Source organism: Schistosoma mansoni, chromosome 1 (assembly GCF_000237925.1).
Source record: "Schistosoma mansoni strain Puerto Rico chromosome 1, complete genome".
Lineage (NCBI taxonomy): Eukaryota > Metazoa > Platyhelminthes > Trematoda > Strigeidida > Schistosomatidae > Schistosoma > Schistosoma mansoni.
Genome location: NC_031495.1, coordinates 5977435 through 5992613, shown reverse-complemented (window position 1 = coordinate 5992613; position 15179 = coordinate 5977435). Strand labels below are relative to the sequence as shown.

The 15179-nt window shown below is 33.1% G+C and overlaps 1 protein-coding gene across 1 annotated transcript in view; it reads right to left on the bottom strand.

Annotated features, from left to right (window-relative positions):
• Smp_124310 (putative 5-AMP-activated protein kinase, beta subunit) overlaps positions 1-14177 on the bottom strand; it is a gene marked incomplete at both ends in the record, with an annotated part of 26230 nt that extends 12053 nt beyond the window's left edge. The window contains 3 exons of the mRNA XM_018793080.1: positions 9735-9869; positions 11600-11693; positions 14152-14177. Of these exons, the coding sequence (XP_018647628.1) occupies positions 9735-9869; positions 11600-11693; positions 14152-14177 (255 nt within the window). The remainder of the gene's footprint in view (positions 1-9734; positions 9870-11599; positions 11694-14151) is intronic.
• Between the last annotated feature and the right edge of the window lie 1002 nt (positions 14178-15179).

The following is a 15179-nucleotide window of genomic DNA, read 5'->3' as shown; positions in this document are numbered from 1 at the left end:
AGAGACTGATCAGTTGCGGTCATACACATCAATGGGAAGATTCAACCAAACAATGCCAAGTGAATTTAAACTTCACCCCATTGCACAAGCAAGTGGTTATCAGGACTCAGTGGCTAAGTGGATAACGCGATGGCGTTGGCAGCGAACGGTACTGGGTTCGAGTCTCACAGTGAACATCGACTCTGAGATGCAGGCACATCCAGCTGACGAGTCACAAATAGGACGAGGCGCGCTTCCTGGATCCCACTGCTAGCCACTATCCATCTTTGCTTATAATCAATAGATTGTTTAAAACAAAAATAATGTCTTTGTAGTATATCGATGAGTATGAAAAAGTTGAACTTCTGACTTTTTCAAAAAGTAAATAACTTCTTTCAAGTCAACACAAAGCTCAATCTTGGAATATTACAGATATACCACTTCTATTATTGATAAACTTAACAAATGTATTTCAAATGTTTTCTCTAATAGGGAGGGCTTAAGTGAAAACATCTTTAATGTCTATCATAATAAGGTATAGAATATTCCAATAGACTATTTTGAAAGTCGATCCTAAACAATGCCGAAATTCTTACCGTAGTATGTTAGGTTTTAAATGGAAGAGACTTTAAATAATAAACTGTGCTGTTTGTGATGAGTCGTTTAAACTTTAGGACAGTTTCCGTTACAGATTAACATCAGTTAGATAATTACGGAAAACCAGAAAGCACTGAATATCTGCATCGTACACGTTTCAAATTCCTATATGATGCACACAAATTTTATATCAATTCACATAAAAAGCTTCCTTCTAAACATACACATTAGCAAAGGTATAGAGTAGAGATCAAACAACTAGTTCAAAGTCAACATTTACAAGGCAATTGATTAATTTGATTAAATGTTTTTGTTTTCGTAGCATAATAGGAATCGACAAGCTTATATACGTTTTAATACATGAAGTGAGTTGTAGGCATAGCTCTACTATGTAAAAAATCCATTTGTAAACCAACTTAACTCATTAACGACATAAAACCATGTAACATTTCAGTTAAGAAGTTCCCAATCGGAAGAGAGGTATGTCCTAACGAATGATTTGCATTCTAATATGTTGAGAACAGTTTTTTCTCATGGCTTTTTACCTAATGTGATTGCCGTGAATTATATATCTATCAACGGATTCAACTACTCAGGAAAAAGATGAGGATATGCAACGTCAAACCTGGGATAAATGTGCTCATATTTTATATCATAGTAATATGAGAAAATTAAACAGAAGAAATTCAAAGGGTGAAAATAGTTATATCAATTAAGTGGAAGACTAAAATACCAGGATTCCGATGACAGTGCAGCTTAAATCGGTTCATAATTTCAATTGAAAATCAGCTACAATAAACAGATAGAACAGGAGGATTACACAGTCAGAAGGTGAATGACCAAATATCATAATGTCTTGGTCATTCATAGGAGACGAAGGATAAACAATCACAAGATACGCTGGATGTAACATAAACTAGAGTTGGAGAATGATATTAATGACTGGTGGTGAAAAAGGAGACATATAAGATATAGGTGAGAAAGAGAGGGATGACAAATGAGGTAGAGGATAAGAATTGGTAAAATGCAAACTACGTACACTAAGATGACAGGAAACAATGGGCATACTTTTCGTGTTAATTGGCACTCGTCAGTAGGTTGCACATGTTATCTTGGGTAAACTGAAGCTCTCTGGCAGATTCGGTCTCGTGTCACCCAGCTTCACATTCAAAGACGTTATCAATGAGCTATTCAGGCCGCGATTGAGTAAGTGGCATCAAACCTAGGTTCACGATTTATTATTATTATTATTATTACTTCCAACCACCACCTTACATCTCGACATAGTTTATGCGATGTTGAGTCATCTAGACTAGTAGCCACATTGTAACTTGGTCGATAGAATTCGATCAGCACTGAGGAAGGACTTGACATGCAAGACATTGGTCACTATTTAGTGATCACTCAATTGTAAATATGTAAATCAACTAAAGAAAAATGATTGGGTCTGTAAAGCACATTCAACAATCCCTCCTTTCACTTTTTTTTTCTTAATAGAAAGGGGAATATTCTAAGCTTGAAATTTAATGAAACTCCAATACAATAAAATATACGTATACACATACATTTCATTGTCCCAATAACACAAAAGGGTACATATTCAATACAAATATTTAATAATCAGTACCAAAAAATATAAATATTATTGTTTCAGTCAGTCATTTACAAATTAGGGTCAGGAACAAATATGCATCGGTCCAAGTTGTCATACCTTACCATTAAAAGATGAACATCAAATTCATAGAAGCAGTTACTTCAACGGTAGTAATAATTACTGTTCCACATTTAGTACAAAAATCACACTGCACCTTTTGGTAATAAATTCAAATTTAAGGACTATAGAAGTAAATATCAACTACAACCATTCAACAGTATGCGAAAGTTATTTAACTTGTTTGTTGTCTTTTATTTTTACAAAAAAGAGAGCCTTCACAACAAAACATGTTCATTGTAAAGTGAGATCGATAAACGAACACAACAATGATAAAAAGAAACGCTCACCACCACATTAACTTTCCTTGACCTTATATGACTATGTCTTGTTTATCCACCGAACAATTTTGTGTTCATTGTAAAACAATATTCGCTTTGTTGACTCATTTTTCTTATCCCCTAGTTACTGTTTGGTATGTTATTTATGTCTCTTCTTTTCCCTATGTAATAGACTGTACTGTTTATTTGTATACTAACGTTGTTAATTTACCTTTTAGAAACATAAAGTTTATTAAGCCAAATAGCTTACTTGTTCTGATTTTGGCGAAATCAAGATTCTGTGTTCGACAGTCTAGTGAATAGCTTAAAGTTGCACTGTAGGGAATTCTTTCCTACATTCATTATATGATTAATTAAGCTAATTTAACAGCAACATTGTGTTATATTGTGTATATTACAACCTTTAACTTTGTGTAATATGATAGAACACAAAACAATTCATTTAAACAGGTTATCATTATCAACAATGATCAGTAAACTATTATTGAGTGATTGGGTAAAGAAGGAGTTCTAATGAATAAACTACAAAATATACGGTACATGTAAGCCGAACACAATATGAATGACATGCAAATTTGGTAGTAAAACTACTATATAGAATAATCAGTTGTAATGGGAAATCATGTTTTTACAGAGCAAAAACTTATTTATTCTCACCAGAGGGACAAATAAAATCTGTGCATGATCTCAATTACAGCCTAACAATCTCCATAAACACATACTTATAATTATGTGTTCACTAGTAACTAGCTTTGAGATGTAATTTTTGGAATTCTAATGGGAAGCAGTGACCAGTAGAGTTCAACCGCGTCAGATGTGAGGCAGTTACCCACAGAAGACAATAGAAGATGGTCGAGCAATATCATGGATTGGTTGAAGTTAGATACTAACATAGTTGGATGCCGGCTCAGTGGTTTATAGGTTAAGTGCTTCCACACGAGATCGAAGATCTGGGGTCCGAATCCCGCGTGCAGGATCACGGGTGCGAACAGTCGAGGAGTCCTATATTAGGACGAAACGACCATCCAGTGCTTCTAAGTTTTTAATGGTGTTCTAACATTAACCGGTTCATGATCTCAATTACAACTCAACAATCTCCACAATCCTATACTGATGGTTAAAAGTGTGTTTGTTAGTTATCTAATCTGTGCAGTAAGTGTTTTCGCCATTGAGAAAAATTTAACCAACTTCTTCATTACAAAGAAGTCAAATGACAGACAGCACAAATAATAAAAAGAGCAGATATATTATATGCTTATTAATATTATTCTGATATGCTTCTGACAGAATAAAGCCACAAGTCAGAAAGTTCACAATTTTTGGTTGAAAAAAAATTACACTAAAAAGTGGTAGTGTATGATCAATATAGAAATTATACTGAACAAACTTTTGGTTTAAATGAACATTAAGGTTAAAAAAAATAACTCAAGGAAGTAATAATAATTGGCAGGTTTGAAATAATATGAATCAATTTAATTTGTCAACTGACAGTTTGATTCAAGCAAAATTTCTAATAAAGCATAAAAACAAAGTTTAAAAATAAATTTTTTAAAAGTTATATTTATCATAGATTAACTACAGTTGAGACTGAGACGAGTGCTTAACCATTAAAACCACTGTATTGGCGTTCAATGGTACAATTTTAACCTCGGTTAATTTGAACTATAGTATGATGATTATTCAACGTCATTGGTGAAAACCGCGTCACTCTTAACATGTTTGAATCTTACCAGTCAAAAATTGTTAAGAAAAATTTAGGAAAATTTTGAGGTAAGTTACAAGTGAACTGACTACTATGGTTTGTCGATATGCAGTTGTTGAGTTTTATTGAAATCATGAACCGATCAATTTTGGACCACCATTGAAAACTTGGAAGCGCTGGACGACCACTTCGACCTACTAGAGGACTCCTCAACAGTCCTCATTCACGAGCCTGCATGCAAGAATTAAACTCAATGTCTTCGGTCTCACGCGCCAACGCTTAAACTCTAGACCACTGAGTCGGAATCCAACGATGTTAATGTTTAACTTCAATCAATTTACGACATTGAGCAATCATCTTCCATAGTCTTACATCCAACACGGTTGAACTCTACTGGTCATGGCCTCTTACTAGAACTCTGAGAACTTCCTCTCGAAGCTAGTCACTAACGAACACATAATAATTATCAGTACAGGGTTGTGAAGATTGTTGTTTACTAGGACGAAACGGTCGTCCAAAGCTCCCAAGGTTTTCAAAGGCGATCTAATGTTGGTCCGTTCATGATTTCAGTGTGATAGTTTAGTTGGAGGAGTTTTATACAGATTAGATTAATTTTCAGGCTGTATTCTAAAAAGCGTCTTTGAAATGAATAGATTTTTTTCTGACTTAGAACTTGTCTAATCATGTCGATATAAATGAAGTATGTGTATGTACCCGCATTTTAATTCCATATTACTCCAGCGGAAATATACAAATGAAGCAAATTGTTGAAAGAGTGGTTGTGTAAATCATTATTTTAATAATCTCTATTGATAAAATTTGGAAGTATAAATAGGATATGAATGATGAAAATGCCAGATATAATGTTTGAAATATCTTTGATTATACGCTATAATATGAAATACATCGAATTGCATTTTCTACTCATTTGAAAGAATTTAAATAAGATTATCAGGTGAAATATTGTGATTACTTGTATAGGTAAATAGCTTATTCTGAATGCCTCTTTTGCTTAGTTGTTTAGCACTCGTGATGCTATTCAAACAAAACCTGATAAAACATAATGCATGGCATTAAATACTAAGTGATTTTAAATTTAATGAAGTAATTCAGTTACAAAGTACAACTTCATGTAATAGGCTTTAAGCTATACATTTTAATGTCATCGACAGTTATATTCACTCGATAGAACACGGTTTAAATTTGTGATTCAGCGATTAAATGTCGATGGGTTGAACTATCAAACTGATGATACATTGAAAATAATACATACATTTGTATACAAACGTTTTATTTCGAATGTGATAGTAATATCTGGCTTAACATATACTGAAAACCTGGAAGCACTGGACGGCAGTTTCGTCCTACTATGGGACTCCTCAGAAGTACGTATCCACGATCACGCACTCGCGAGATTCGAACCCAGGACCTACCAGTCTCGCCCCAGAGCACTTAACCGATAGACCACTGAGCCAGCATCCAACTGTGCTAATGTCTAACTTCAACCGATCCACGATGTTTGAGCAACCGTTCGCCAATTGACGAAACGACCGTCCCAGTGCTTTCAGGTTTTTTCATGGTGGTTTAGCTTCAATGGACTCATGATTTCAACTATGAAAATACTGAAATCTCCACAAAACCCCTTCTGATCTACTGAAAAATCAAGTTAATATAATAAAAATTTTAATAATATTCAGTATATTAGTTACTTTAATCTTTACCAATATACTTTAGAAATCGACTTGTGTAACATGATTCCATGAATTTTTTAAAAATTGTTCGAACAGAAAAAAGTGAACTCAAGTGCATTCTCAAAATGTTGTAGTTTACGATAAAGTACTGGTATTTAACTTCTAATGATTAATAAAGTCTTATTTGCAAATATAATCTTAGCAGCTTATAAATCGACAAGAAAGTAATGACTTGAAATAAGTTTGGATAAGCTCAGTAAGTTATATAATAGTATAACATGAAAACAATAAGATAACATACATTCTAATTTGTAGGAAAATGATGGGTAAAGTTTAGTGTGAACACCTTATGTAACAGGATTTAGAACCGATAACTTATGGGGTTGTTTTTGTTCATACACCTAGATATAAACTTTTGGAGAGATAGGACTGTACAATGGTGAGTATACTGAAGTGTATATCCTCTTACGGTAAACGAAATACATGAATTATTTCACTCTATGGGTATTGCTAAGCTTTATAATTATGAATATGAATAATAAATTTTCCATACCACGAAATATTAACCAATAGAACTGTACTAAAACAATTTATCCCACATAATACAGGTTAGGGTATTAATATATTAATAAATCCTCTCTTTTGAGAATATAACTCGATAAACATAAGATACTTAAACTAACAGTTATTATCAAATAAAAATGTAGTACACTCAATTACTGGACCGTTTCTAGGCTCCTAAAACTTAGACTCTTCTACTGAGAAAGTAAGCGAAATTATATGGAAACATGAGAGGAGTTTTTACTGTTTAAGTTAGTTCATGTATAGATTAAAGCATATTTATTGATCTACAAGTGATCTTGTTTTTTTAGAAACTTAAAAAAAGATACTAACATTGGTGATGAGTCCTCCAATTAACCAGTGACATTAAAGAAAAGTATGAATAGTATGGCAGTTCCTAGAAACATTCCACAGTCAAAGAATTTTCCAAGAAAAAAGCAATTTCATACTTAGCATTACGGAACGATCTCAGTTAGACGACCACTAAAAACTGGGAAGCACTGGATAGCTGTTTCCTCTTAGAATGGGACTTTTCAGCAATGAGGATCCACAATTAAGCTACAACGGATCAAACCCAGAACCTTCGGTCACATGCGAGAACCCACTGACTCTAAACCAATGGGTCGGCGTCCAGTGGCTTACACATTTAACGTCGATCAATTTATAATATCTCTCGATCATCACCTTCCAATGTGCTTGGTTGATAACTGACTTACACTTGACAAGTCTGAACTCTACTGATGATGGCTTTCAAATGGAACTCCGGAATTACATCCATAATCAGTTAACGGTAATTATATGAACTTTCCTACAGTCTAAAGAATTTTTCAAGAAGTTATACACAGGCATCTGTTTGTATTTATTACTTTATTGAGTTTCTCTATCGAAAGAGAATCGCAACGTAGTAACTAATCCAGAATTTGATAACTCACACACTAGCATTTAGTCAGTTAGTCACATGCAACATCGAACCTAGTACATGTGTGTATCGGTCCAATTTTGCATACATAATTTACACAGCGAAATGAGATCATAAAGACAGATACCAGAATTCTACAACTAGTAACAGTATCTGTGGTAATAGAAAAGATTAAGCATAGAATATAAGACAAATTCGTGGGATGGAGAAGTATAAAATCTAAGTGGAGAAAAAGAGGGATCGTATTAACCCCGTTGCGACTGATTCTGAGCCATATTATCCAATGTTTTCAAACACTAGTTACGAACATCGCATACTCTGTATCTACCTAAACGGTTCAGTCTATAAGTCAATAACTTTATGGACTGACACCGATTCTTAAATTGTCTACCCCTAGCTTCCTTCCAGGTCTTTCCTAAATCGAACAACACTAACTGTCGAGGTAGGAAACGGTTGATCATACGTAGTACATGTCTCAATTACATCAGCAGATGAAGATACACTACTTCATCAAACACTTTACCATTGAAGTTCAAACTTAGCATTAATCCTAACATACACAACCAATGTGCTTAAAAAGGATCTATGATAAGAAACAAGTATCACATGAATATCCTCTGCTTTTAAAGGCAATGTTTAACAGCCAAAAAGTAGAATAAAAATGATATAACAAATAACAACGAAATTATGTACCTTAAAATAAATTATACTGAATCCAGTGTACAACAAAACAATTTCAATATTAATAGTAACACAAAACAAAAGATTAGAAAACCCGAAGTTAGGACTAAAATATGTTTAGAGAGATAAAAAAAGAAACTTTTTTGTACGTGTAAACTCATAAATTACTTATGATGAATGATAGCTCAACGCCTGCCCCTCACAAAGGAAATTGATGTGAATAGTAAAAATAGTTAATGAAGAGAATGTTACATGTTCTTGTTTTGCTGGGATGCTTGAATCAATATATATATATATATATATATATATATATATATATATATATATATATATATATATATATATATATATTAGTGTAATGGTACAATTGTCCTGTAACTAATCCAAGTCATTACCAGTTTGCATTGATGAAAATTGCTTAACAATGTTAACTTGGAGGCGGTTCAATATATATCTTATGTATACAAAACTGATTAGCAACACAGTGTTTTCTACGCATTTTACATAATTACATTGTATTAGAGATTTATTGGTCCAGCTCAGTTGGTACAAGTTAGTATACTTGACTTCAAGCTATACTTTAAGTGTGATTAAGGGCTAGTGAGACCACTTAGTTGCCCAAACCGAAGTAGGTGAGGTTAAGTGCGAATCTGTAACTCACTTGCTCAAAGTTGAATGTCTTAACCAGTGAGCTAACCCTCTGCTATTGATTGTGTAAGAAAAGTCTATCATGAATTAATCACAATACACAGTGAAATAAGGTTCGCATGATGACAATGTTTAGTAACACACAATGAGATTCTCATGTCCACCACAAGGTTCAAAACTAAGTAATGTATTCTTTGTTAAGATAGTTTTTCTCTTTGAGATAACCGTCAGAGAAGTAACTGCAAGATTAATAGCTATCAGGTTTAAGTTCTCCTTAGCCTACTTCGGTTTGTGATCCGGATAGTATTGATTAGATAGTATTGATAGAATTAGATTTTATATAGAAAAGATAGTTAAACTTTAAGCACATGAACATGTACTAAGTTATTGGAGTTTGTGACTATAGGATAATGATTGGGAATATCAGATGATCAGCTTGTCTATTGAAGTCTGAACACATAGATACATTATATTTCCCGAGACAAAAACTTAAATGTTAGATAGTACAAAGGCTTAGAAAATTTAAGTTGTTTCATTTAAATTGAGTATTGTGAAGTCAGTAATTTAGATAAGTTTTTAAGGAAGGAAGGTAAACTAAACATAATTTTTATGACTGAAGATATTAGACTCAATGATTTCGCTATGATTTCCTTAGTCCAGTTAATCAATTTTCTATGTATGTTGGAAACATACATAACTATACTATAGCATAATCACTACATAGTGACCTTTATATTCAAAAGTTTCTTTCTATTTGAATCAACTGAGAGCTTTATTCACAAGACCATTGATTTGTCTATTGTGCGTACAAGTTTGTTCAAAAATGAATTCATTCGTGAATACAATGTCTTGGTGACAAAGGTGAAATATATGATTCATTTACATGTAAATACACATTTGAAATTTAATGTACTTTACAAAATAAATAAACATACAATTTTTTGAATGAAAAAAACAAACATACTTCACTAGATTCTGAACTATTTGAACGTCTTCGACTACTGGCTTGATCATGTTCTAATGCGTGTAGAACATCAAAATCTGATGATCTGACATGGACAACATTATTTTTCGTACCATATTCATTGTCTACAGTTGGCTATTGGGAAAATAGAAAATAAGAAAAGAATCATTTGTGAGGAGAGAGAGAGAAACAGTGAGGATTGATAAAGTTTGCAATAATCATCAAACAATGAATGATATTGGTTTTTCTTTGAATAAGAGGAGAAAAAACAAACAAACAAACAAATAGGTTTGTATGATTCTCATTTTCAAAAATGAACAGCCTATGCGTAGTAACTAGAGGAAGTGTCAATAATTCTTTTTCACTGCTGGAAAAAAGATTAGAATCCAGTAGCTTCCGCTTTAAACATTAACATGTAATTTACTGAGTTCAAACGGATATGATGTTCATAACACTAACAGTAAAAGACTGAATTATTTTATTGTCAATATTTAGAACTGAATTTTGATCAGTTTTACTTGGTAATCTATATGAATTGTGTGAAGATTATCTTGATTTAGTAAAATATATAGAATAAATATATGTTAGCAAAGAATGAATTACATTTTGAATTGGTCCAACGTACTTTTTAGTAGTGCTTACAAAAAAAGTCAGTCTTATACTTCTTATACTATACTGACTAGGTCAATAATCAACTATTCACTTCCGGACAGATAATATTCTATGATATATTAAAAAAAATTAGAAATGGATATGAAAGACTTGTCAGTTGATTTCCCGGAATTTTACTCAGGAAGTTATTTAGTCGTAAACTGAGTTAAACTTGGTTTAAATATAAATCGGCGCAAAATAATCGTAAATGCGGTTAACATGAAAAAGGGATCTAAGAAATAAGAAGTATCGAAACATGAATATTAATAATTTTAAAAATCAATATCTAGGAGAATGAAGACAGTGATGATGCATAACTCCGAGATTGAGTCATATCTTTCGGATGACAGATAAGATATCTGCATCTTCTGATAGTCAAAACTAATCATCGTTTGACTAGTTTTAGTCTATACCAAATCGTTTCTGTGCTAGCTAGTGCAATACGATTTCGGCAGGCGGCCATTAGGCCTGTGTGAAATATTTTATGCAATCAATCTTCCTTGTTCATATTCGTGTTCACTAATTTTGGGCTCTCGTTGAGCGTCTAGTGATTATGAAAGCTAAGCTTGTAGAGATCATATTAGTTAAATTAATTCTTTTAACATTATGGGGGAATTTTTGTTGCACATTATAAATTAGAGAAATCAGCAGCAACGATCAGTCTTATATGGAACAACATCCAACTCTCAAACTTTAATCAATATTTTAAACACTTAAAGTACTAACACTTGATTAAAAACTTTGAAGATAAAGAGTTCCTAATAGCCCCAACTAGTTCAAATAAGGCATATATTTCTGTAAATCTGGACAGATTACATTGTTTTAAGGCCATATGATACGTGAGGAAGGAAATCAAATGGGACGGCATTGTGAATATTGAATTCTAAATCTGATCGAGGGCCATACCCTATATATATACATATATATATATATATATATATATATATATATATATATATATATATATATGCCAATCGAGGTCAGGATACCTAGTGGGAAAAACAGGTAAATAGAATGACATTAGTACTTCTAGAGAAGAGTGAGTTTGACATCAGTGGAATCCCTTAAGTTGAATGCATGACAGACTCATATTTCGAACTCTTAAATCAAGAATAACAGAAAGTTATACAGTGATTTTACTTCATCGAATGATGTGTTATACAACAAAAAAGCATTAAAAACCAAAATATTTCGCTTACTGTTCACTCACTCACTTTAGTTGGATCATGATACCATGCTCCATCAATGAAGTACTTATATTGATGAGTACCAGGTTTACAATCAATAATTACATAAACTCCTGAGTTTCTAGGAAAAGATAATACAATAAGAATAAAGGATAAAATAACAGAAGTAAATCTAGTTACATATAGTCAGTCAGTCATACACAACAAAGAACCAGCCGAACATACACATCGGTTTAAGTTGTCACACCATCATAATATAGAGGTGCAATTATCAAGAAAAATAAATGTACCAGTTCTCGTCGTTGTCAATCTCGTTCTCTCTCTCTCTCTCTCTATATATATATATATATATATATATATACAAAAACTTCACGAAACAAAATAATTCAGTAACTTACACCGACTGGTAACACCGACTGGTAATAATAATAATAATAATAATAATAGTAATAATATGCGTTTTCAGGGACTAAGCAACAACATGAAGTTTTAACTTTTAAAAGTTGTATGACTGTTTGACTCATAAATTGAAATTCTGGTTTTCATTTGTTATTAACTGGTTACACACTTTTTAGGAACTTTAAACAATGAAGCAGAACTTAATTTCATGCATAATAATAAGTACATTATTGAAATTATGAACTGATCAGTGTCTCACCACCACTAAAAACCTGGAAGTATTGGACGGGCGGCTCGCCCCGTTGCCTCGGTAGTGTGCACTCACGATTCCGCACACGGGAATCGGACCCAGGACCTTCAGTCTCGGGCGTTCATTTGAGACATTTATCAGACATGAGAAAAATAATGACGTTAGTGAACTCAACTAAATGAAACATAAAGCTATCGTATTAGGTCAGGTCTAAATATATTTAAATTATTACATATATTAAATGTTTAAAGTTTATCATGAAAATTTTGCATCCAGTTCAGTTCATTACTCATTCAAGAACAAATAATTAAATGTTCAAAAATTTTAATAATTTTGTTATGTCCCGATAATAGTGAATGGGAACTTTGGGATCCATTTATGAACCAATTCTATGCATATATTTCTTATCATATAATTGCTAAGTAACTTAACTATTCATATTCATGTTCCTCTTATGATGAGCTTTATTTTGACTTATGAACTATTGTCGTAAGATTTACCATTCTTGAATTATGCTCTGTCTATTATTTACTATCTCCCTCATTCACAGTCACATTTAGCTAAATCTTGTACACATGTTATTTTCTATTTTATGGTACGATGTGGTCAGTTTGATTGGTATATAAACTCAGTATGTTGAAATACAATGATTCATACCGCAGAGGCTGTTCTGAACTTAACTGGTTGGGCTAGGCGTAAAGCAGAACCGACAAGTACTCTAGACTGCTCGTACGGGTTTCGTGTGTCATTGGTTCGATCGATAAGTCGCTGCTCTATGATTGGTGGTCTTATCACGTAGAACATTATCAGGGCATCCACTCGGCCACAAGTTATAACAAATTTAATCGTTTGTTTTATAGTAACTTGAGTCACACTATATTAAGGAATTCAAGTTTAATAAGGTAGTTTGTATAAATTTATTCAAAATTTTTTTTCTAAATAAGAAACTGATATCAACTTAGGGTATCATCACTGAAAATCAGAAAACAATGACCAGCTATTTTAGTCTAAACTTTGGTACTCCACGCGTATATAACCACTGCCAGGGAAGTCCTACTTACTACCTTCTCAAAACATTGCTGTTGTTTACGAATTTGAGAGGACGAAAAGTGGATGTCCAGTGCCTTAACCGGGTTGGTGGGTACGGAGAATCTACCTCGGGGAATTGGAAAACCCTGATTCCAAACCGATGGTGAACATGGGCTCTAGGATCCTAAGGAAACAAATGGCGTATAAACCTATTGTAAGTCACCGACTATCATGGGACTGCACCTCCTGACGTTGCTCCACTGCCTTGTGGATCAGACTTTTAGGTCAAAGGTTCCGGGTGTGGAGAGGAAATCAGGATACTTGACCAATGAGGAAACAAATGTTCAAAATACTTTTTAATCTTTATTGGTTCTGTTCACAGATTACATCAATTTGTGGTGAAAAGGTAAAGTTTTGATCAAATGAAACAATTTAATTTGTGTCTAAATCATCCTAAACTAATTTAACAAATTCTAGTTATTTTTTGAATATAACAGACAGAAGTGAAGAGTTGTTTGGTTACTTGTACCATTCATTAACAATCTTGGTTTTCCAATAAGTAACTTCTGCTATACAATATTGGCTGAATATTAAGGTATATGAATGGAAGTTTTAATTCATTAATATATTCAGTCATTTATTCAGTGATTGATTCTTCTGAAAGATGACCACTTGAATTTCACGATCGGTTCATAGAAAAACCTATTCAGTTTATTTAACCAAGTCATTTATGTTATCTCACGAATCAAGCAATAATGGAAGGGTGTATTGGACTCTATGATTTTGAAGGAAAATGAACAAGATATGGATCGAATCAAAGGTGTTACCACTTTATCAAGGTTACCAAATAGGAATTCAGTATTATTTGATTGTAGGGGTGATATGAAGGGGCATGAATTACTGCTGATAGTTAGATATTAATTTCATTCTAGAGTGGGTGACCTATTGTTATCATATGTTTTAATCGTTTATTTATTAAATGATTTCTAGTCAAGTTTATTTTTGTGTTAATATTTGTATAAAAACACGTTATTGTATTACAGTGAAAAGCTTATTTTAATAGAAAGCGGTCTTGTCTTTTGATATCAGTTTAGTTTGAGATTTATGTCAATAATTCAGTCTCATGGACAGACATCTGTTGCTCACATTAAATATCAGTCAGTATTATTTTCTTCAATTTAAACAACCGAAAATTCATTCATAAAATCGTTTTATTTATTTATTTATACACATAAATATTGGTACAAGGGGGTACCAAATACATATGCACCGCACAAATCTCATTCGATTTGTGTGATGGCTGTGATACTGCTCAGGTGCCCAAACTGAAGAAGGTGGTTTTCTTAAGGGGCCACACCCGGAGCCTTTGACCTAAAGGTTTGATCCACAAGACAGTGGAGCATCGTGAGGAGATGCACTCCTATGGTAGCCACGAGAAGGCACTGAGTAGGACTTCCCTGGCAGAGGCTGTATACGCGTGGTCATGTGAGAGCATTTCGAGAGGGAGAGCGGACTCTCCCCACTTTCGGCCGTACCAGGGCATTTTGGGGGCCATAAAATCGTAATTCGTAACGGTATCAAATTGATTGTATCATCATAACATACAGGTTTTTAAACTATAGAACTGGAACAACCATCGATTGAAGAGAGTGAATGTTTTTTTACACAATAATATTTCTTGTTCAATATGTAGTAGTAGTAGTAGTAGTGTTCTGTGACCTCTAATCGAATAGACTTAAGAAAACCTTTTGAACCATAAAATACAAAAACTTGGTAATATTTATTATAAAGTTTTAACAATAGTGATAATGAAAAACTGACTTTTACCCAAGAAATTACCTATAATCTATCACAACACAAAGCATTTTATAATTGTGTATAGCTAAAAAGCATGCCCCCAAATGCCCTGGTACGGCCGAAAGTGGGGAG